This window comes from Spermophilus citellus (assembly GCF_964194105.1).
Source record: "Spermophilus citellus genome assembly, chromosome: 17".
Classification (NCBI taxonomy): Eukaryota; Metazoa; Chordata; class Mammalia; order Rodentia; family Sciuridae; genus Spermophilus; species Spermophilus citellus.
Window position 1 is genome coordinate 72854961 of NC_138199.1, and position 22927 is coordinate 72877887.

Genomic DNA, 22927 nt, shown 5'->3' on the forward strand with positions numbered 1-22927 from the left:
CTGTTATTGAGGGTCCGCCAGACTGCGACGGATATTGGGACCGCGAGTGTTTCTTTTGGGTTCTTCCTTTTGGCCCTTGGGGTGAGAGATTCTAATGTGCAGATGAATGAAAATGAAATGAAGTTTTAGGACCCTCTGACGTCTTTATCCCGTCTCCCGTCCCTAGCTCAGGCACGCCGAGGACAGTCCTTGTGGGGTCCTCGTGGCCGGCCAAGATGGTTGCCCCCGTACTGAAGGCTCAGCTAGGCTGGTCAGGCTTGGCGCCGGGCTTGCTGCGTACTGTCAGTCCGCTTCTAGGGTAAGAGGGCAGCGGGCAGCTGGGAGCACCGCCTGGGTCTTCACGGAGGGACCTGCGGGGAAAGAAAGGAACCAGAGGCCGACCTACGCTGGACCTTGGAGAGAGCGCGGCTCTAGGGGTCGAAACACCTCAAGCCTCTTAACCAGCTGCGTAACCTTGGGCCAATCTGAAGATTTAGTGACTGCCCCTTGGCTGGGAGGTCGGGCTATGTCGGGGTGTAACTCGAGCTGGAAGTGCAGCCCTGTTAAGAGTTTAGGGCTGAGATGCCTGGAGGTGGGTGGAGAGGTGAGCTGGCGGGAGCTTGTTCTTACGGTTAGCATTTGACTAGGAGGAAGCTTTCCTGACCTGTTTGGGGGAGGTCCTTCTACCTCTTGGGACAGAGCCAAAATTATTACTGTTCAGGTAAAGCTCGCGGCTTCCGTGCTGCTCACCCTTGTTGGCGGGTTGGCACACATACCTATTGTTAAGTCAAGCTTGTTCACTTGTGGAGTCAGCTTGTGCCTGCCTCCTTTGCTTCCCGCTCCCAGGCAAACCCAGGTGAGGTGGAGCCGCTATGGTGCTGAATTCAGAGATCCCCTAATTGACAAGGAACATTACCGCAAGTCTGTGGCAGAGCTCACCGAGGAGGAGAAATATGACCAGGAGCTCAAGAAAACTCAGCTCATCAAAGCTGCCCCAGCGACGAAAACAAGCTCCGTGTTTGCAGACCCGGTGATCAGGTTAGATGGAAACTCTTGTTCCACGGACTGGGATTATCCCAGGGAGGGTCTGCAGCAAGGATACCATAATACAGTCTTAGAAAGCTAAATCTGTTGCTTTTCTCCTTGAAGTAAATTCACCAACATGATGATGAAAGGAGGAAACAAAGTCCTGGCCAGATCTCTCATGAACCAGGTAAAGAGTTCCTCCTGTTATCTTTCTCTTCAAGAAGAATGGGCCAGGCATGATGACACATGCCTTTAACCCCAACAACTCAGGAGGCTGAGGGAGGAGAGTTGGAGACTCTAAGCAATTTAGCCAGACCCTGTCTCAACATTAAAAAAAAAAAAAAGATGGGGCTGTGGCTCACTGATTAAGCTCTTTGGGTTCAATCCCCAGTACCCAAAAAATATTAGAATCGATTCATATGCCTCTTTTTAAAATTAACTCCCCTGTGGGCTGGGGATGTGGTCAAGTGGTAGCGCGCTCACCTGGCATGCGTGCGGCCCGGGTTCGATCCTCAGCACCACATACAAAGATGTTGTGTCCGCCAAAAACTAAATATTAAAAATTCTCTCTCTTTTTAAAAAAAATAAAATAAAATAAAATTAACTCCCCTGTAATGTATAGGGTTTGGGGCTTCAATGAGGTCCTGCAGGAGTCAACAACTGCCATTCCCTGCCATGTCACAAATCTCTGCCCACTCTTTCTGTCCTAGTCTAGCAAAAGAAGGAGGCACTTAAGAACTTTGTATTGGGGCTGGGGATGTGGCTCAAGTGGTAGCACGCTCGCCTGGCATGCGTGTGGCCCGGGTTGGATCCTCAGCACCACATACAAACAAAGATGTTTGTCCACCGAGAACTAAAAAAAAAAAAAAAAAAAACAAAAAACTTTGTATTGTACATGATGAGGGTTCAACTGTACTGCCGAAGAACTGAGTGGTGGGAGTAAAGGGCAAGGTACTAGCTGGATGGGTCAACTCTATATGAAGCCTGGTGCACTTCTTCCACTGTCTCCCTTTGCAGACTCTGGAATCTGTGAAAAGGAAGCAGTTTGAGAAGTACCATGCTGCTTCTGGAGAGGAACAGGCAACCATTGAACGCAACCCCTACACCATCTTCCACCAAGCACTGAAAAACTGTGAGCCTGTAATTGGGCTGGTACCCATCCTCAGGGGTGGCCATTTCTACCAGGTGAGTGGTCTGGCAAGAAAGCGGGGCTGCCAACATGGAAAACAATGGGAATGGAAGGCTAGGAATGTAGCTAGGTGGCAGAGCACTTGCTTATTAGCATTCATAAAGCCGGGGGTTCCATACCTAGTAAAGGCCCTCCCCCACCAAAAAAAAAAAAAAAAAAAAAAGATGGTGGGAGGGCCCAGAGCTGGGCCAAGAGATTGTTAGCTCTCTAGACTGGAGACCATCAGGATCTACTCACTTTAGTTGTATAAGCAGAAGACGGAAAAGGAAGAGAGCAAAGAAGTAGCTAACTGACATCTTCTGGTAGCCCATCCCTCCCACCTTCTGTTTAGCATCCTGTTTGTCCTAAACCATATATTTCTTTTGGCGAAGGGACTATGTTTATATCCCAAAGTTATATGCCAGTATCTAGCATAGTACTTGACCCATAACTGATGGTTCATCACTTTTAGTGGTATTGAACTTGGTATCTCTAGCATAGGTTGTAATAATCTTTGGTATTAGAAGGGTTTTTTGCCTTATCAGTATAAACTCCATTATGGTATGAAGTTTCTCACTGCACCTTTAGTATCTGACACATAGAGCCTTGCAAATGATTCTTGTACACGGGGTCATGTTTTTAGGCACTCTTGGTCACCCAGAGTAGCTATGTCACCCAGAAAACAGGGCTTTTTCCAATCGGTGCTTGTATCAAAGCTTCCATTAGAGGGGAAAAGGCCAATACTTGGTGAGGTTTGCAAAGCCACTTATGTCTGCTACCCTGAGGTTATCCAAAGATGAGGGTCAAAGAAAAAAAGACAGGCCTCTCTTCAGGAACCTTACTGTGATAGAGAAAATACAGAGCCATTCCTTACAGCTTTGGGAGTCAGGAGTCCCCAGCCATGGCAAGCCCCTGGACCTGCTTACCTGTCCGTCCCCTCACCCAGGTCCCAGTGCCCCTAGCTGACCGACGTCGCCGCTTCCTAGCCATGAAGTGGATGATCACTGAATGCCGAAAGAATAAGCACCGGCGGACATTGATGCCAGAGAAGCTGTCACATGAGCTGTTGCAGGCCTTTCACAACCAAGGCCCCGTAATAAAGAGGAAGCACGATATGCACAAGATGGCTGAGGCCAACCGAGCCCTGGCCCACTACCGTTGGTGGTAGAGGGGGAGGAAAGGTTCCCATCAGAGCCCAGGGCCTCTGCCATTTAAAAACAAGAAAACCTTATGAGCCACTGTTCTCTTGAAAAGTACCTGTGGGTTAAGGATATAGTTCCTTTTGAGAAGAATGGAGCAGCATGTTTGTTGCCTATCAGTCCTCTTCCTTTGGGGCTAGAATAGCTCTCCCTGTCCCATCTCTTTGTAAAGAGAGAACAAGTCAACTTATTGATTTTCTCCAAGAAACTCAGGGCCCAGGCTTCTCTCACCTCAGAGTGGGCCTTCAGATACTATGAAAGGAAGAAATTTTTGTATTAGAAATGATTATTAGAAAATCTTTAATCTGAACTAGTATAACACATTATGTAAGAACTACCATTCATTAAAACTGGCTGGAGGATATAGGCTGGTTTCCACAGTAGTTTTTATACAAAATGTATAAAAAGCAGTTTCTGGTACGAGCTGTGCTCTGTGCTCCTCAAAATCCCAAAACATCCTATGGATGACTGTGATTACCCATTTTACATATGGGGAAACTGAGGCACCAAGGTTATGTTGCACCAATTATTATAGGGTGCAGTGGTTAGAAACTGCCCTTCTCTGACTGGCCCAGGGGGAAGGTGGTAAGAGAGAGGCTGACTGAGCTGTGGGGAAAGGGGATCAGTCTTGAGCCGAGGGAGCAGATCTGTTTGGTGTCCCTGCCAACCTCTGAGTGGGGGAAGGGAATGAGAGGACTATGGCATAAACGGGGAGATGTGGAAGTCTAGAAAGGGAAAGCCTTTGGGAGAGGCAGCTGTCTTGCCATCTTAGGAGGAGGGTGGAGTAAAGACCAGTGCTGCAGTGAGCAATCACTGAGCCAAACCTAGTCAGAAACCTCACTGTAGTAATACTTGTGGGCAGCTGGCGTGGTCTTCCAGCCAGCCGCCCGGAACTCAATGATCTCTAGCAGCAACAGCTGGGCCAGGGAGCTGAGGCCTGTTGGGAGCAGGAAGCCATCCCGGATCAGGACAAAGAGCTCATCCATGCGCTGCCCATTCATCTTCTCCAGCTGTTCCCCAACCCGGTGCAGCTGGAGCACCAAGCAGTCCACCTGCAGAGGTAGCAGAAAATACCTCATCAGTCTGGGTAGGACCTGCCTCTCACAGGAGAGGTATTGCTTGCTGAGTGTCAGGCCCCCATGCCTGGTCCTTTATTCTAGTTTTTCATTTTCACACCTCCCACCATGTTACCCACATGTAAGGAAGGAAACAAGTGGCTGGGTACAGTGGCACATGCCTATAGTCCCAGTGGTTCGGGAGGCTGAGGCAGGAGGATTGCAAATTCAAAGCCAGCCTCAGCAACAGCGAGGCACCAAGCAATTCAGTGAGATATCCTGTCTCTAAATAAAATACAAAATAGGTCTGGGGATATGGCTCAGTGAACAAGTACCCCTGAGTTCAATCCCTGGTAACTGCACTCCCCCATACCCTCCTCCTCCAAAGAGAAAGAAATGAGTTCAGAACCTTGCCTAGAACATCTGGCCAGGCAGGCCTCGCTTGTTCTCCAAACTGCTTCTGAACTCCACTTTCCTGCTTCCCACTGACTGCCTGACCTGGTTTGGTTTCTAGGCCATCTGTGCCCACAGCTGGCTATGGCTGTCACCATTCCTATCATAGCTTTGTTTTCCTGCTGGGGAGAAGCTGCTGATCCAGTCAGTCTTGGCTGCTGTCGGTCCTGGATAAATTCCAGACCCAGCAGCTTGTCATGTAACTATAACAGGCCTTAAATGTCCCCACCAGGCTGCTACCCAGAAGTGATGCCCTCCAAACCCTCTACAGCCTTCTGTGCCAGGGCTACCCACCTCCTCCTCTTTGCTCAGACTGTCAGGCTGGGCCAGCCGGAAGAGGCAGTCATAGACAGGGTTCACCAGGGCCATCATAGGCATATTGTTCACCTGTGGAGAAAAAGGAGGGGACAGAGTGGCAGCCATCTCTCAAGTTTGAAATGCTCCCCATGGAGCATTTCAAACTTGAGAAATGGTCATCTCTGCCTCACAGGGTGGCTGGGGCCTCACCCTCAGGTAGTCAAAGATGTTGCAGATAAAGGTGACATAGCAGACCCAGCCCTGCAGGGAGCGTGCCCTCAGCTGCTCCCGGGCTTGGTACTCCTGCTGCAGCCGGTTGAGGAGTCCACGACGGAAGACACTCTGGCCTGCTTGTTTACTCTCTGCCTGTGAGCCAGGGAGAGGCTGGTAAGGGGCAGGGGTAGTGATGTGGTCACCCCACCTATCCTATACTTCTCCCTGCCATTGAGCTCTTCGTATCTCTGTCCTGCTGGCAGCCTCTTCCCACTACTGAGTAGTCTTCCTCAAAGCAGCTCCCTTTCCTCTGCCAACCCCCCAACCTGAATGATGGCGTAGCACATGCGTCCTGCTTCCTTGCTGAACACACAGTCCTGCAGAGAATGGTCCACAATCACATTGGCCACTTTCTCCAAGTCCACAGCGCCTGGATCTAGGTAAAGATAGGAGGGGAGTCTAGAGCTGCCTGCTGATCACATTTGCCTCCATCTGCTCCCAAGAGGAATTTGAGATATTTAGGGTATTCACATTATATGCTTAAATTTAGAGAGATGAAGAAGAGGCTGAGGGGAAGCTCAGTTATATAGAACTTCCCTAGTATGCATAAGGCCTTAGCTTTGACCCCAAGCACCACAAAGGAGAATACCTACAGAAGGGGGTAAGTAACCACTCATAGAAGCAGCTCCAGCTATAAGACCCCTGGTTGCCCAAAGAGAGAAAATAGGGAGTTACGTGGCTGGTAGAGACCAAACAAAGCAAAAACTTCTTAGGACACGTCTCCATGGCACTAGGTTGAGAAAGGAACACTATACTAAGCTGTCTACATCAATTTCACAGAAGAAATTTTCTTTTAGCCAGATGTAGCAGTGATGCTCACCTGTAATCCCAGCAACTCAGAGGTGAGGCAGAAGGATCATACGTTTGATCCTGGGCAACTTAGTACCTGTCTTAAAATCTAAGAATAGGGCTGGGGATGTAGCTCAGTGGTAGGGTGCCCTTGGGTTAATCAGTACTGGGAGGGGGGGAAGTTTATGATTCACACACAGCTCCTGATAAGTAGGTATGCAGGGCTTTTCCACAGGCTTAGCCTGGCATGTGATGGGCACTGCTAATTGGAAGATGGGTCACCATTTTGTACTGATTGCTATAGAAGGAAAGCTTTGGGACACAGTAATTATCTCCTCTGCAAATCAATGTTTTCCATCCTCTATCCAAGTCAGGTAGCCCCATATAACCAAGAGTGGGCTTCAGCAATGCAGAACCCAGCAAATCAAATACAAAGGATTAAAAGACAGGAACTGCTCTCCTCTTTCATGGGTATTTCAAAATAAATAAATAAATGAATAAATAAAGCTTTACAGTCAGAGAGGGTTCTGAACCATTCTCCCAAATATCAGCCTTATTATAGCTTATCTTCCAGTTCAAGAGTTAGATTGTGACTCCTCAGAAAGTGAAGGGAGAGGGATGAACATTCCCTGGCCTTAGGGCTCAGCCCCTTCTCTGCAGCTCCTGCCCCAGCTCAGGTGGAATCTCGTGCTCACCTTTGAGTGCTGTCTTCAGAAGCTGTTGGGTCTCGGCATCAAAAGATTGGATTTTATACTCCTCTCTACTGGCTTCCCCCATGACCATTCAGATCCAGCAGCTCTTTAATGGTCTGGGATTAATGACAGCACCTGAGAGAAGAGGCATAAGGAGAGGACTCAGGCGTGGAGACCGGAGCCCAGGGTTCCTAATCCTTCCAGCCCTGGGCGGGTCAAACAGTGCTTGGGACAGGTGCAACTGAGCGGTCCATGGCACTCAGTGGTTGACTTGAGAGCCCGCCAAGCCTGCTTCTGGCGGAGACTGGGCACCAGCCAAGCACCTGCTGCTCAGTTTAGGAAACCCTAGGCTTCTGGGATTATTACCCAAGAGGAGAGATGAAGGGTGAATGCACCTACCCTCCAGTCCCAGCAGGAGGCAGGTTGTTCTCAGTCGATATCAGGGAAGATTTGGGGGAAGGGTTCGCTGAGCTGGGGGCGTGGGTAGGTGGAGGCTAGACTTGCCCATATAAACCGGCCTGCTGGCTGCTGGCTCAGCTCCATTGCCACTGACCAGAATGAGGGCTCTGAGCTGCAGCCGGCTCCGCACAGCGGGATCCAAGGCCCTCTCCCAACCTTCTCCCTCAGCTTTCACCAGGGTCGTCCTCAGTCCTCAAAACCCACCCGCAGGCGTCGACAGCCTGGGTGGGTGCAGGATCCTCGTCGGCCGCCCCTGCCACTCGGAGCCCGAGCTCCCACTGTCCCGGCCAGCTTCCGCCCGGAACCGACTGGTTAAGCTGGCCTCCCGAGTGGCAGAAACCTGGCCCTACCCATCGGGACTCCTATTTCTGTGCTGCAATCCGGATCCTTCTTAGAGCGGGAGCGGAATGAGGCGTCCCTCTCTGGACTCTGTGCCTCCCCTCTGGCCAGAGGAAACGACCTTAGGAGTCTGCAGACGTCGGCAGCCTCCCCCAGCCCGCAGCGCCCTTCCGCGCCGCGCAGGGCGGGCGGCGGAGCTCGCCATGCGGTGTCCCGCGAGCGGGAACGGCTGCGTGACCCAGCGACCCACCTGCCGGGCCGGCGCCGCGCCCGCGTGCCCGGGGACTCCGGCGGCCACGGAGCGCGCGCCCGTCCAAAGTGCTGCGCGGCCGCCGCTGAGCTCATCTCCCAGCGCGGTGCGAAGCGGCTCGCCAGCGCCACCTGCCGGTCCCCGCACCACCGCGGCCGGATCCCCGGTGGGGCTGCGCGGGATGTCTGCCAAGCTGCCTCCGTCGCGCCTGGAGAGCTCACCCTGCCTCGCCTCTCCTCAGCCGGTGCGCTGCGGCCCTGTTCAGGACCGCAGCCGCTCGTGCCGCTGGGCCGAACCTGCTCCTCCATCCGCACGAAGTCCTCGGACTGGAGTGGTGGCGTCCCCACCTCAACCCTGTCATTCTGACCCTCGCGGGACTCAGGTGGACTGGCTCAAGAGACTCCGACCAGCTGGGCGGGTGGGAGGAGTCCGTTGAGGGCGTGGCTTGGTCCAGGAGCAGCGTCTTCCAGGGTCGTGCAGTGTCCCCTTTTCCACCCACCAAGGTAGAGAAGGCGGAGGGCAGGTGTAAGAGCTGGGTCAAACCCTACCAACTCCCTCTCCTACTCCAACGAAACTAACAAAATAAGTTTCAAGTCAAAGGGGCAGTCGAAGGGAAGGGTCCCAATTGGCAACATGCGGCCCATGTCTCTGCGCTCTTGGCCTTTCTTGGCAGGGACTGGGCGAGCTTCATAGTTGCCGCCCCACCCCCCACAGCCCCGTCAAGAGTGTTGCCAAAGTCTCTCTGGAAATGGAGAATTCTCAGCTGCAGCAAAAATTCTCTTGTGAGCAGGAGAGATGAGCATAAACTTTACTCCAATGGAATTTCATTAAATACAATGATGCAGCTGCCTGCAGCAGGCCCAGGCCTTGGAGGGATCATCGGTAGCCTGGACCTTCATCAGCGGAAGGTCTGAACAGACCACAAAGAGCCAGGTCCAAGGAAAGAAGCATGATGGTGAGAAAGAACTCGGGGATCACAAGGTACCCGGGAAGGCCCCAGCACCCTCAAACTATGGCCACTCCCTGAAGGTGTGTCTCCAATTTGGTGCAGGGGCTGGAGCATCATAGCCTGAGTACCAAGTGAGGCCAAGGTGAAGGTGCTGCTCCTCCCTCCTCAGAGCCTAACCCACAGCAGAGCTGGCAGATGGAAAGGGTGGCAGTCATACCCCTATAACTGAAGTTCTTCCTCCACATCTAGACACACACCTCTGTGGGTACCTGGGCTCTGGTAACTTCCCTGAGTGCCAACTGTGCCATCACCAGGCTGTCTGCCCAGCCCCTTCCATCTCCCTCTGCTCACTGGACAGCTTTGAGGCCATGACCCTTCTGGGGCTCCAGAGGACACACACACAGTGCTGTGCTGAGCTGAGAAGGAACATCCTGAGCAGGCCCTGATGCCAGCTGGCCTGGCTGTAAGCTCCTCACCCAACAAGGCTAACCCAGGGCCTGCGAAAGGGGAGCCAACCAAGGTAGAGTGGGGGAAGGGCTGTGCCTTTACCAGATCTTATCCATCAGCACATTCCCTCCACTTCCTGTAGGGTCACTGGTATGTCTTCCCTGGAAGCCAGTGCCTTGTTGGGAGAGCATGGTCTGGTGCTAGTGCCTTTGTAGACATAAAGTCTAGGTCTGGAGGCTTTGAAAATGACTGACTCACCTGGAACTTTATCCTTAGATTTATTAAGAGCAGCTGTAGCTGATAAAATGGAATTTGAGGAAGTTAGAGTCCCTTCCCTTATCCTGGGTGAGCAAAGATGCAGTTTGTAAGGGAAGGTGGAGGAGCAAGGTAAGGAATGTGCTTTTTTGCTTTAATGTCTATTAAAAAAGTTGTTGGGGAAAACAGCCCAAGGATGGGGACCAAACTCCTACAAAGAGCCCATTCCTTGCTCTCTGCACTCAAGCTGCAGCCCCTTCCAGAAGCAAGAGTTCCCCAATGGATGCAGCCATGAGTTGGAAGGTAGTGTATGATTCCTTTGTTTCTGGGCTGCACTGAGAAGAAACAAGTGGGAGCTCCTTCTCACCGGTGTTGCTCATCCCACAGCCCCAGACCTGTGTTCCATCATGGAGAAAGTCATGGCCCTTCTGATGGTATCCCATCCGGATGGGTCAGGATTGCCACCCTGCTCCCAGTGACTGTTCATGCTTGGGAAGGCTGGCCAGGAGGGCAGGTGGGACAATAGCGTTCAGTGCCACATGAGATCAGGTTTTGCTTCTCTCAGGAGGTGCCCTCCAGTAAAGACCTCAGTCTCTTCCTGCCTCCACAGCTAGCTGTCTGTCCTTTTCAGGCAGTGGAAGAAGTTACAGACAAGCTCATACCAGAAGAACACTAACCCTGTGGAGAGGGCAGCCTTCAGCAGGCTGGGGGACAGGCCCTTGAAGAAGCCTTGGGCACCTTCCTCTTGCAGTATCTGCTTGGTGCAATCCAAGAGGCCCCTGTATCTCCGCACCTGGGGAGAGAAAGGTTCAGGTTGAGCAGAGATGAAGTGAGTAAAACAGAGATGCACCTAGGACATCATGTTCCCAATAAATGCTTGCCAGATGAAGGAATGAAAGCAAAAACAGCAAGTAAGTTACTTTCATTCTTTCCACTCCAAGTAGGCTAAGTGAGACTTCACAGATGAAGTGCCTGAAGCCAGCAGCTGGACAGAGCTCCTTCCTGCAGAGGAGGCAAGGGCTGACTGTGGCTCTGGGGATCCACTGACAGTTCTGGACCCTCTACCGAGAGGTGTCTCAAATCTTTCACCCCATTCCACCTGGTTCTCCTTGGGCTACAAATCTAAATCTGGCCCTTGCTAGCTCTTAGCCTGACCAGTGCCACCCCTCCAGCCTGATCTCTTTGCCTCTAGTTGACACCACAAACTGCTGCTAGATCTGTTTCCTCAAGGCAGGACAGCCCTCCCTTTCAACATCATAAACAGTCAAGTCCAAGCTCCGAGGCTGGCTTCCCTCCCTGACCTTGGTTCCCACTGGTCCTCCCAAGAGCCATCCCCCAATTATGGCCAAAACAGAATAGTCTCTGTAAGGAGTAAGACCTTCCTCCTCTGTCCTGGGCTCTTCCACCTCTCCCATTCCAAATTCAAACAGTCTCTACAAGACAGGTTGGTTAATGGAAATAGGTTACAAAACCTTACATTCAGTGTATGACCCCATTTTGTTGAAAAGTATATGTGTGTTTATTTATGCAAAGAAATTAAACTACAGGGGTCAGGCTGGGGGTAGAGGGACCAGTGCTGCCCAATGGGCAGGAGTTGAATTCTGGCTTCTTCATGTGAGTGCTAGAGTCACAGCTTTCTGCACAGAGACAGCTCACCTGTCCAAAGGTAGCTCGGGCCTGCTCAAACCCTCCAACCTGCAGCCGTTTCTTGAAGAGGTCCAGGGGATAGGTGAGGGTCTTACTGATGACTCCGGCTCCACAGCCACAAAGCAGGTTTTTGAGGTTCTCTGCACCAGAGAAATGAGATTGAGGGGAGAGGTGAGGAGAAGTGCAATCCCTAGTGGAAACTTAAATGCCATCAGGTCTAATCTTCACCACAAACCCAGGCCTCACAAGCATCCTTGGATGCCAAAGGGAATTTAATCTAGGAGCCAAAACCAGAAAGAGTCACTCTCAACAAGAATGATAACAGACTTCAGGCTAGACAGGCGAGGCCAGCAGGGCGTGAGCCTTTATGTAGCAGTCTCCCACTGGAGGCTATAAAGGACAGTAGGCTAGGCAATGGGACATGGTTCCAGGCTGTAGAGAGAACAGAATATGTCCCTTCCAGAAAACAACAACAACAAAAAGTGAATTTGTAACTTGGATTCAAAACAAAAAATTCAGGCCGGGTGCAGTGGCGGCACATGCCTGTAATACCAGCAACTCTGGAGGCTGAGGCAGCAGAGTCACTCAGACTGAGCAATTCATTGAGACCTTCAGAAACTTAGTGAGACCCTGCCTCAAAATAAAAATAATAGGCTGGGCATGGTGGCGCACGCCTGTAATCCTGGTGGCTCTGGAGGCTAAGACGGCAGGATCTCGAGTTCCAAGCCAGCCTTAGCAATGGTGAGGTGCTAAGCAACTCAGTGAGACCCTGTCTCTAAATAAAATACAAAATAGGGCTGGGGATGTGGCTCAGTGGTTGAGTGCCCCTGGGTTCAAAAAAATAAAAAGGACTGGGTAGGTATGGTAAAGCACTCCTGGGTACCAAAAAAAAAGGGGGGGGGGAACCAGGACTGATCACTAGAAATAAATCTCATTGATGCCAGTGATTGGTGTGGCAAGAGATAGAAGAAATAAAGTTGTTTCTAAGCTGCTGGGTTTACTCATTTTGCTGGCTACACTATATAGCCCGGTACAGGAAACAGGGGTGCCTTAGCTTCTGATGAGAAAACTATTTCCTTCTTGATTCAGAAAGAGACACATGGCGCAGGCTGGGCTAGGGTGATTCACTTGTGGAATGCCTCACCGCTGTGCTTCCTATCGGCTGGCATGACCCACTCAAAGACGTGCTTCAAGGAGCTGTAACAAGAGAACTGCAACCCAGCATATGGAAAGATGGCGATCAAGGTGGGGGTCAATCCTTTGTAGAAGACCAAGGGTCCCTCAGTTCTATACATGGTCACCACAGCATCTTGTAAAGTCTTGTAGACCTGAACAGCACAGATGCAATTTGAGCAAGTTTAGTGAGTTATTTTTTGCCCTACAACCAAGCTCATCATCTCTCTCCCCCTTATTCTAAAGATCCTGCCCCCAGGAGCATAATTTTTCCTGCCAAGAGGACAGTCCAGGAAAACCCTGGAGTAAAGTTGTTTGTTTTTGTTTTTGTTTTTTTGTGTGTATGGTACTAGGAATTGAACCCAGGGCATCATGCATGCTAGGCAAGCACTCTACCACATCCCCAGCCCAACTCCAGGAAAACTCTGGACAAAGAGCCAGGGGTAGAGTTTTCTAGCAACTCCTTTTCTAAAAATTTATGTGACTGTTATATCCACATGTGTGCACAAAAGCACATGTCCAAAGGGCCACACCAGAGCATCCTGCAGAAGAGCAAAAAGTAGTGTTTGTCTGTGGGTGATGATTACATAAATAATGATCCACTGGTTCAAGAGAACACAGTGTAGCAGGATAATGAGGGGCTGGGACTGTAGCTCAGTGGTGGAGCACTTGCCTCACATGTGTGAGGCACTGGGTTGGATTCTCAGCACCACATATAAGTAAAAAAAATAAAGGTCCACTGACAACTAAAGAAAAAAAATTAAAAAAAAAAAAAAAAAAACAGGATGATAAGCCGGGCAAAATGGCACATGCCTGTAATCCCAGCAACTCAGGAGGCTAAGGCATGAGGATCCCAAGTTTAAAGCCAGCCTCAGCAATTTAGTGAGGTCCTAAGCAATTTATCAATATGCTGAAGACCTGTCTCAAAAATAAGTAAGTAAATAAATAAAAAGGGCTACAGATGTGGCTCAGTGGTAAAGTGCCCTGGGCTCAAATCCCAATCCCAAAACCAACCAACCAAAAAAACAGGTTGAGGAGATCCACATGATTGATGTGGAATAATCCCCCAACAGATAAACAAACACAGCAGGATGCACAAGAATGGGGCAGAATTTGTAGGGAAATGAACTATATACAGAGATTATGCCCCCCCCACCCCCAAGGATATACAAAAGCCAGGAACAGCAACTGCCTCCACGGAGGGTAGGAAGCTGTGCAGTGTCTCTAGGGGCCAGGGGAAGAAGAACGTTTCCCAAATTTTATGCTGTTTCCATAGGTAAAGTGTGATATCTATGCAGAAAAACTACAGTTCATTTGCTTCTTAGTTCCTTTCTATTAAGACATGTTTGAGCTAGGCATGGTGGTGCATGCCTATAATCCCAGTAAGGGAGTAAACTCAGGAAGCTGAGGTAGGAGATCATAGGTTCAAAGCCAGCCTCAGCAACTTAGCAAGACCCTGTCTCAAAACAAAAAATAAAAAGGGCTGGGATGTGGCTCAGTGGTTAAGCCTGTCTGGGTTCAATTCCTGGTCTCCCCCCTGCACCCCCAGGATATTTGAAGTGGCCTGAGGGGCTCTGACTCAGCCAAGCTGGGGTATGGCATGGCATCTTGTTGAAAGTGGGGGCTGAGGGAAGACTTGCCCCTCTCACTGAGTGGCTCCAAAATTGCTGGTGGTCACGCTGAAGGATTCCACCCTGGGGAGCTCTGTGAAAGTGTCAAGCTCTAAGGGAAGTCCACTAGCAACTGCAAAGATGCTGCCTGGAGTTCCCACTCTGCTTTTCTGAAGAATGCAGAAACAAAAGTAAGACTGGATGGGTTATTTCAAGGTACTTTCCTTGGAAGGTGGGGATAGGAGACAAAACAATAGAAAAACAACTGGTTAACATCATGTCACTTTACATTTAACTTAAAAAAAATTTTTTTTATAGTTGTAGACGGACAACATGCCTTTATTTTATTTATTTTTTTATGTGGTGCTAAGGATCAAACCCAGTGCCTCACACATGCCAGGCAAGTGCTCTGCCACTGAGCTATAGACCCAGCCCCTACATCAACTTTTTTTAAAAAATATTTTTAATTGTAGATGGATACAATACCTTTATTTTGTTTATTTTCTTTATGTGGTGCAGGGGATCAAACCCAGTGCCTCACATGTGCTAGGCAAGCGTTCGAACCACTGAGCACAACCCCAGCACCACTACATTAACTTTTTGATCAAAAGATTAGGTAGAGGGGCTGGGGTTGTGGCTCAGTGCTAGATCACTTGCCTGGCATGTGTGAGGCACTGGGTTTGATCCTCAGCACCGCATATAAATAAACAAATGAAATAAAAGATCCATTTACAACTAAAAAATATTTTTAAAAATAATAATACAATTAGGTAGAGGGAACTTCATTATCCCACTAACTGAAGCTGGCCTGTTTGGAAACTTTCGCTGTTCTCTCTCTAATCCTGATTTCTTGTAAGGTCAATAATATGCTTAGTTTCAGCTTCATGACTTAGAATTTCAATGTGAGTGACTCCACTTAGATTTTTAGTCTGGTCTGTTGGGGCCCTGGGCAGGAACTTAATCCAAAACAATGGCCTCCTGCAATTTTTATTTAGTAGAGGTAAAATGGTATTCTCCTAATACACTCTCCACTTTTCCCTTCTCATAGACTCTGTGTGTGTGTGTGTGTGTGTGTCTGTCTGTCTAGTACTGGGGAATAAACCCAGGTACACTACACTGAGCTACATCCCCAGCTCTTTTTATTCTTTATTTTGAAACAGGGTCTTACTGAGTTGTTGAAGGTGGCCTCGAACTTGCAATCTTCCCGTCTCCATGTCCTGAGTCACTGGGATTACAGGTGTGTGCCACAGCACATGGCCTCATGGACTTTTATAAAAAGTCAGAAAGTGCCAGGAGAGGAACTAGGCACTGTCACTACTTATTTTTTTCTTCAACCCCTCAGTGGTGCCCTGATGCAGAAGGGAGACAGTGGGAAATTCTTTCTTTGTTGAGAACAACACACACACACACAGAGCTATTTTTTTAATATAAATATTTTAGGTGTAGATGGACACAATATCTTTATTTTATTTACTTTTATGTGCTGCTGAGGATGGAACCCAGAGCCTCACACAAGCTAGGCGAGTGCTGTACCACTGAGCCACAACCCTAGCCCCAACACACAGAGCTATTCTTAAATATGACCAGGAAAGAGACATTATGCTAGAAACTATTTCAGGGTTTAACCCCCTGGTCTGTCTCAGCAAGTCCTTCCTTGAGCTTGACTCAACTACCCCATTCCCTCCAACCCATTCTTTGTGGAAACAAAGGAGACCCTTACAATAATAGACGCAGAAGTTTTCAAGTCCTACTTTTCCAGATGCCTATCTTCATCCAACCCACTACTGGGCACATATTTGTTCTGTTTCACATCCCTAGTTTCTGTCTCCCCAGGGAATCCATGAGGATTCCTTCAGGACATGGAGCATCTGCATGGTGCTGACCAGTTACAGATTTGACAAATTGGCCACTGCACTGAGAACCCAGGTTTGCCCCAGTTCGGCCTCCTCCAAAATCAAAACCCCCAACTTTTGCATCACCTTCCTCATCCAGGTCCATGCCTGGCCCTGGCCACTTACCCTGGGCTCACCCTGAGCTGCAAAGCGGGTGCGCAGAACATCCACAGGGTGCACGGTGAGGGTGGCTGCACAGGCAGACAGACCGCCACACACAAAGTGCACCGAGAATTCACGGGCGTCGTACAGGCTGGCTCTGTGGACCAGCTCAGTCAACAGCTCAAAGGACAAAAACTGCAAGAAAGAGTGAAAATCACTGATGGCCCAAAAGATGAGTGAGGGTTCAGACCAAATGCTTCCCAATATACCACCTGCCACCCAGGGAAGGGTGGCAGGTGGTATATTGGGAAGCATTTTGGGGAAGCATTTTTTTTTTTTTGTAGTTGTAGATGGACAACATGCCTTTATTTTATTTATTTTTTAATGTGGTGCTAAGGATCAAACCCAGTGCCTCACACATGCCAGGCAAGTGCTTCCCTTTCCCCAGGGAGGGGGAAAGGGCTGAGGAAATACACTCCTTGAGCAGTGACCAAACACAAGAAATACTTTTATAATTATGTAAAACTCAAATGCCTTATCTCTAAGCACAATGCATGTAAAAAAGAAAAACAAACTCATAAATCATTAAAGTAGAGTCAGACACCAAAGAATTAAAAAAGCAGACAGAGGGGCTGGGGTTGTGGCTCAAGAGGTAGAGCACCCGCCTAGTATGCATGAGGCACTGGGTTCAATCCTCAGCACCACATAAAAATAAAATAAAGATATTGTGTCCACCTATAGCTAAACAATAAATATTTAAAAAAAAAAAAAAAAAGAAGAAGAAGAAAGCATTCAGAGATAGCTGGGGGTGTAGCTCAGCATTAGAGCCTTGCCTAGCACGTGTGAGGCCCTGGGTTCTATCCTATCAACCAACTATCTCTCTCTCTCTCACACACACACACACACACACACCAGGGAGAAAATTTTATATCAGAAAACTCCACTTGTTCACTTAGTTTTCTGACAACTAGGAAAGATGGACATCATGTGATTCTTGGCAGAGGACCCCCTAACAGCTGGCACCAGCAATGTCTGAGAATCACTCTCCTCAGACTGTTATCAGAAGAGTGTTTCACAGGGTGACACCCCCAGCCACTTCAGCTTCCCTATGTCGTCAGGGTGCAGTCTTCATTCACCACACTGCAATGCCTCCTTGTGTACCAGCTGGGGAGATGGAATGACAGGGCATGTGTCAGCCCGGTAAGCATCAGACTTGAGCCAGGACTATGATGTCATTCAAAGAGGAGGCAGGGATTACTCTGGCACTGACTGCCTGGGTGGGGATCCTATCTCTGCCACCTTTGTTTTTTTGTTTTGTTTTGTTTTGTTTTGTGGTGCTGAGGATTGAACCCAGGACCTTGTACATGTGAGGCAAGCACTCTACCAACTGAGCTAGATCTCTAGCCCTATCTCTGCCACTTTCTCATGAGTGACTTTGGTTGGATTAAGAAAGCTCTGTCTCAGTCTCAGTCTTCTCATATGAAAACTAGGAGTGACATCAGAACCTGCCTCACAGGAAAGCTATGAGATAGTATATATAAATGCTTAAAATAGGGGCCAGGCCCACAGACTGCAAGGGCTGCCCATTACCACCGCAACCACCATACAACTATATACTGTATGCCATGACACAAACTGGCATCAGATGAAGGAACAAATGACCAGAAGTCAAGAAGCCTGGGTTCTACTCCAAGGCCACCATGGGTAGGCCACATGGCCTCGTCAGCTCACGTAACCTCCCTGTGGTCCACACAACACCTCTCTACCTTCCTCTCAATGCCCCTGTGAAATTCAAATGAAGCACACGCGCGCGATGATGGTATTTTGAAAAATGAAAGGCATTAGTATCACCCTTTGCCAAGCTGCCTGGGGCAGAATGTCAGTCTCCTAGGTACAACACTTGTCACTGAGATGGACCTGGGGATATAGAGAAGGGAATGCCAAGGTATAGTTCAGTCTGATGTCACATTCCTCAAGCGAGTAGCATGGGAGCTGCCTCTCCTCACCCTCCCTCTGCTCCTCCACTGAGCAACATGACCCCAGGGGCCTGGTCAGGTCCTTGCCACCTACTTGGACAGCTCCATAGCCAATGGACAGAAGTTGGGCTGGGATGTGTCCTTTCCAGAATGCTGCTGGGCCTTCTTCCTGCAAAATCTGCCTCCCAGCCTGTAGGATCCCATAGTATTTTGCATTGGGGTCACTGCGAGACAGGCGCTCAATCTGAAGCTGGGGATCAAAAGTGAACAGGTCAGGGGCTGGGGATGTGGCTCAAGCGGTAGCGCGCTCGCCTGGCATGCGTGCGGCCCGGGTTCGATCCTCAGCACCACATACCAACAAAGATGTTGTGTCCGCCGAGAACTAAAAAATAAATATTAAAAATTCTCTCTCTCTCTCTCTTTAAAAAAAAAAAAGTGAACAGGTCAGGATAATGGCGGAGGGGGTGGGGTGAGAAGGGGAAATTTCATAAAAGTTTGAGGGCAACAAATCACTTCACCTTGACAAAATTGTGTTTCAGAAACTGCTTTTGCAAGAAAAACTGAATTTGTCTTCCAATCCCTCACAAGGCAAAAGGGGAAAGGGTACCTGGAAACGGATCTTGATGACATCCAACGGGCTGATCAGTGCCCGAGTGATAAATCCAGACACAGACCCTGCCACTGCCACCTCAAACTTGGAGTTACTCCTACCATCTTCTTTGGGGTCATAGCCCACCATCCCTGCTTCTGGTCCATCCAACGTCCATCAGTATCAAGCTATGTGCAAGAAACAAGGAGTAAATATGAAGGAAAGTTTCTTAAGGTCTTTCAAACATCACCTCCTCAAAGCAGCCCTCCCTGCCCAATCCTTCTAAAATAGCACCAGTCTTTTTCTTTGAAGCCTTATGAGATATTGATAACTGTACATTTGTTTCTTGTCCCCCCACCATGCAAAACTCATCATCTCATCTGTTCACCCCTGCCCTTCCAGCACTAGAATAGAGCCCATCATAGTAAGTGCTCAATATCTGGGGACTGAATGAACAGGCTTGATAAGAAATCATTCATGTCCAGAGATCAGGTGGTTTTCCAATGACCTCTGACAACTAAATGGTAAACCCTGCCTGAGGTAATGTGCCCCACTCCCAGGGAGGCTGTCAGTCATATGGTGTCAGAGAACAAGGATTATCTACAAGCACCTCACTATCCAAAGGAGAAGCCAAGTGACCCCTGAGCCCCTTGGCATTTCCCTTCTTCTTCTTCTTTTTTTTTTTTTTTACATTTTTTTCAATGCTAGGGATTGAACCCAGGGTCACATATGCCAGAAAAGTGCTCTACCACTGAGGTAAATGGCTCACTCTGCCTTCCATTCTTCCCCCCCACCCCCCGGGTGGTACCAGGGATTGAACTCAGGGGCACTCGACCACTGAGCCACATCCCCAGCCCTATTTTGTATTTTATTAGACACAGGGTCTCCCTGAGTTGCTTAGCGCCTCACTGTTGCTGAGGCTGGCTTTGAACTAGTGATCCTCTTGCCTTAGCTTCCTGAGCCACTGGGATTACAGGTGTGCGCCACTACACCTGGCTGTTTCCCATTCTTTACACACACCTTAGACCCACCCAGCACAGTGGAGCTGTACTATGCTATGAAACAATGTTCCAGCCCCACCTGGGCCAGACCTACTGACCCCTTCAGCCTCACCCCAGACCATTTTCCCTTCTGTACCTAACCAGGGAGGTCTCAGTGCTTCTGACCAGTTTCCACAAAATGCTGTGGGGACACCTAACTGCAAGCCTTACCTCTTGGCACAATTCCTAGTGTCCGAATGGCAGCCCCACTCCCAGCCCCTTCTCTTCCCTAGGGCAGCTCCTCTGGTCCACCAGCTCTAACTACAGAGCATCCCCTCCTGGAGATGCCATTGTTTTCTTCTAGCACCAGCAACTGCTAGTATGTGTTCTCCACCTCTGCCCACAGGAAGGAGGACCCACAGGGGCAAGACCCAGCCACCTATCTACATCTACATCCCCGGAGACCAGCACAGTGCCTGGGACACAGCAAAGGCTTAGAAAACTGTCAGTGAATAAATGATTAAAAACCAAAGAATTTCTACTGCTTGTTTCAGCAGCATATATACTAATATTGGAACCACAGAGATTAGCAGAGGTCTGAAAAAACCAACAAACCCAAAGAATTTGTAGATTATGGAAGTTATAACTTTACAGAAAGTTTAGAAGAGATAATAGAAAAAGAACCTGCCATCTTAATATTTTTAACTTCATATATTCCTTTTTGGGGTTTTGTCTCCATATTCTGGCTTACAGAATGTGAATGTCATAAGCATATTTTTATGTTGTTGTAAGAATTTCACCAAACCAGGTGTGGTGGTGCATGCCTATAGCCCCAGTGACTCAGGAGGCTAAGGTATGAGGATGGTAAGTCCCAGGCCAGTCTCAGCAACTGAACTAGACCCTGTCTCAAAATAAAAAATTAAGGGCTGGGTATGTGGCTCAAGCGGTAGCGCGCTCGCCTGGCGTGCGTGCGGCCAGGGTTCGATCCTCAGCACCACATACAAACAAAGATGTTGTGTCCGCCGAGAACTAAGAAAAAAAATAAATAAATATTAAAATTCAAAAAAATAAATAAAAATTTTTAAAAAATAAAAAATTAAAAGGGCTGGGGAGGATGCTGTGTGGGAGATTAAAGTTGGTAACTGAAATATTTAAAAGATTACGTCCAGTTGGGCACGGTGGCACACACCTGTAATCCTAGCAGCTCGAGAAGCTGAGACAGGAGGATAACAAATTCAAAGCCAGCCCAGCAACTCAGTGAGACCCTGTCTCTAAATAAAATACAAAATATGGCTGGGGATGTGGCTCAGTAGTTGAGTGCCCTTGAGTTCATTCCCTGTTACCCCTCCAAATAAATAAATAAGAGGAGCTGGGGTGTGGCTCAGTGGTGGAGCGCTCCTGAGTTCAATCCCCAGTACCAAAAACAAAACAGGTTTCAGTATAGTATGCCTGAAATATGGTTTTTTTTATTAAAGAAAAGCAGCAAGATCTAAATCCGCCCCATATAGTTGCATAAAATATAGAAACAAAATCTGTAACAATGCACATATAGGACAGGTGGTTGGTAAATTAGCCCTGGGAGAAGGGCAGAAGGAAGATACCTCTCTCTCTCTCTCTCTCTGTAGTTCTATATTGTTTTAATTTGGCATTAAAACAAAACTAAACTAAAACTAAATATGTAATGACTTGAGAATGGGCTTCAGAATTAACCTAGTTCTTGAATACTTGTAGTAATGGGGAGGCCACTGCCCTACATAGTGACCCTCCACTTCCCCAACCCATCATTGATTTTTTTTCTCCTGTCACCCACCCTGGACCCCCTCCCAGGCACCTGTGAGAGGCAGGTGACCTGACCTAATGGTTAAACCTCTCCCAGTATTTCCCTGGGACTGTTCAGGTCACCCGGAACAGTATCTGTTTCCTGCATTCTTGGAGAGAAACAGGGGTAAGCCCAAGTGGCAGGTGTTCTGGCTTAGTCTCAGGAGTCACCAGGAGGATATCAGGCTCTTTCCTCTGGAAGCTCAGGATATAACTGCATGATTCACAAGCACAGTGAAAGGTGATGGGAAGGCTGGGGTGTGTGGAGATTTTTATTAATAAGCAGTTCTGTATAGCTGGATATAATATAGACCTGAGCTCAAGAAATTAGAGCTATCATTGGGCAAGGTGGTGCAAGCCTGTAATCCCAGTAACTCAGGACGCTGAGGCAAGAGGACAGCCTGGGCAACTGAGTGAGAAACTGTCTCAAAAAATAAAAAGGACTGGGAATGTAGCTCAGCGGTAAAGTACACCTGGGTTAAATGCCCAGTATCAAATACCAAGAACAAAAACATGATTAATATGCATGATATAAGGTAGCACCCAGAGACCAGGAGACTGCTGGTGAGCGTGGCAGAGTGGGTGGGGTGGGATTGTGACAGCTGCCTTCTCCACCCTGCTTCTTTTCCGAGGAAGACCCCAGTACTCCAGTACACAGGTGACCGTGGTGAGTGCCTGGGCGCTCATGTGCTCAGCTGAGGGACTCTGCAGAGGTCCCCCACGTGGGATACCAGTGTCCAGGTGTGCCTCAAGGTGTCTTGTTTCCCCAAGTCAGAGAGCTCGCCTTCCATGTGGGATCCGTGTGCGCAAGTGCGGGGGAGGAGGGGTACGGAGTTTTACCTCCAGCGTCCCCTGAAGATGCCTCTAGAGTCAGGTGTGCCCTTGAGTACAGTCCCAGTCCCCGCCTCCGCGTGAGTACCAGCTTGTGTGTGCTGCCCGCGGTCCGCCCGGGAGAGCGAGTGTGCAGGTCCGCAACAGGACCGCGAGGAGGGAGGTGGTAGAGGTCACTCACCTACTCAGCGGGCGCTGGCAGACTCCCCGCGCTCGGCACTCCCGCCCTGCTCACGCAGTCTAACAGCAAAACTGTAAAGCGCTTGGAACAAACTGACGGACCTCTAGGCCAATCACCGCGCAGCGCCCGGCAGAGGCTGGAACAATGGTTGTTCGTTTGAGACTCAGCCAGCGCCTCCCGCAAGGAATCACTGGGTAATGTAGTCTTCCGCTCTCAAGGGCTTCCTACCCGACCCGCGAGACGCAGAGCCTCCTGGGAGATGTAGTCCTACTGAGCGTGCGCGCGCATGATCCTGATGCATCGCTAGAAGGCGGGTCAAGTAGGCGTACTGAGACGTTAGAGGTCGCTGGGATCCCTGAAGTTTGGAAAGTCAGCGGGCAGGGTGTGGAAAGTTAGGGCGCCCTGAAGTTGCCCCGCATTCCTAAAACCCTCTTTGTATCAGAACCCCGATCATCAAAAACCTTGGAGGAGAGGGAGAGACAACAGTTGGATTCTTAA

At 49.2% G+C, this 22927-nt stretch overlaps 3 protein-coding genes across 11 annotated transcripts; 1 reads left to right on the forward strand and 2 right to left on the reverse strand.

Moving 5' to 3' along the window:
• The first annotated feature begins 180 nt into the window (after positions 1-180).
• Positions 181-3792, forward strand: MRPS7 (mitochondrial ribosomal protein S7). The gene is made up of 5 exons (XM_081272731.1): positions 181-298; positions 826-1017; positions 1129-1192; positions 2023-2190; positions 3120-3792. The coding sequence occupies exons 1-5, from the start codon at positions 216-218 to the stop codon at positions 3339-3341; spliced, it is 729 nt and encodes a 242-aa protein (XP_081128857.1). The 5' UTR covers positions 181-215; the 3' UTR covers positions 3342-3792.
• MIF4GD (MIF4G domain containing) lies at positions 3641-9493 on the reverse strand. 5 transcript variants are annotated; one of them, XM_081272736.1, is made up of 6 exons: positions 8201-9493; positions 6935-7066; positions 5717-5826; positions 5388-5543; positions 5175-5267; positions 3641-4424 (listed from the first exon to the last, which is right to left on the reverse strand). In XM_081272736.1, exons 2-6 carry the CDS (start codon positions 7020-7022, stop codon positions 4197-4199), a joined length of 675 nt encoding a protein of 224 aa, XP_081128862.1. In that variant the 5' UTR covers positions 7023-7066; positions 8201-9493; the 3' UTR covers positions 3641-4196. The 5 variants fall into 5 exon arrangements, with proteins under 5 accessions (XP_081128862.1, XP_081128861.1, XP_081128860.1 ...); XM_081272735.1 differs by lacking the exon at positions 8201-9493 and adding an exon at positions 7980-8192; XM_081272734.1 differs by lacking the exon at positions 8201-9493 and adding an exon at positions 7595-7973.
• A 274-nt stretch (positions 9494-9767) lies between these two features.
• On the reverse strand, positions 9768-22555 carry SLC25A19 (solute carrier family 25 member 19). 5 transcript variants are annotated; one of them, XM_081272725.1, is made up of 7 exons: positions 22430-22555; positions 18638-18807; positions 18125-18280; positions 16079-16249; positions 12422-12605; positions 11287-11417; positions 9768-10423 (listed from the first exon to the last, which is right to left on the reverse strand). In XM_081272725.1, the coding sequence occupies exons 2-7, from the start codon at positions 18767-18769 to the stop codon at positions 10241-10243; spliced, it is 957 nt and encodes a 318-aa protein (XP_081128851.1). In that variant the 5' UTR covers positions 18770-18807; positions 22430-22555; the 3' UTR covers positions 9768-10240. The 5 variants fall into 5 exon arrangements, with proteins under 5 accessions (XP_081128851.1, XP_081128852.1, XP_081128854.1 ...); XM_081272726.1 differs by lacking the exon at positions 22430-22555 and adding an exon at positions 22258-22413; XM_081272728.1 differs by lacking the exon at positions 12422-12605.
• Positions 22556-22927: the final 372 nt, after the last annotated feature.

Coding starts and splice junctions, on each gene's coding strand:
- MRPS7 (XM_081272731.1), top strand. CDS start 216: ATGGTTGCCCCCGTACTGAAGGCTCAGCTAGGCTGGTCAGGCTTGGCG. Junction 299..825: donor ACTGTCAGTCCGCTTCTAGG/GTAAGAGGGCAG, acceptor TCCCGCTCCCAG/GCAAACCCAGGTGAGGTGGA. Junction 1,018..1,128: donor TTTGCAGACCCGGTGATCAG/GTTAGATGGAAA, acceptor TTCTCCTTGAAG/TAAATTCACCAACATGATGA.
- MIF4GD (XM_081272736.1), bottom strand. CDS start 7,022: ATGGTCATGGGGGAAGCCAGTAGAGAGGAGTATAAAATCCAATCTTTT. Junction 5,268..5,387: donor ACATCTTTGACTACCTGAGG/GTGAGGCCCCAG, acceptor TTTTCTCCACAG/GTGAACAATATGCCTATGAT. Junction 4,425..5,174: donor GTCTGAGCAAAGAGGAGGAG/GTGGGTAGCCCT, acceptor CTACCTCTGCAG/GTGGACTGCTTGGTGCTCCA.
- SLC25A19 (XM_081272725.1), bottom strand. CDS start 18,769: ATGGTGGGCTATGACCCCAAAGAAGATGGTAGGAGTAACTCCAAGTTT. Junction 11,418..12,421: donor AGCCGATAGGAAGCACAGCG/GTGAGGCATTCC, acceptor TCTCTGGTGCAG/AGAACCTCAAAAACCTGCTT. Junction 10,424..11,286: donor CCCGAGCTACCTTTGGACAG/GTGAGCTGTCTC, acceptor TTCTCTCCCCAG/GTGCGGAGATACAGGGGCCT.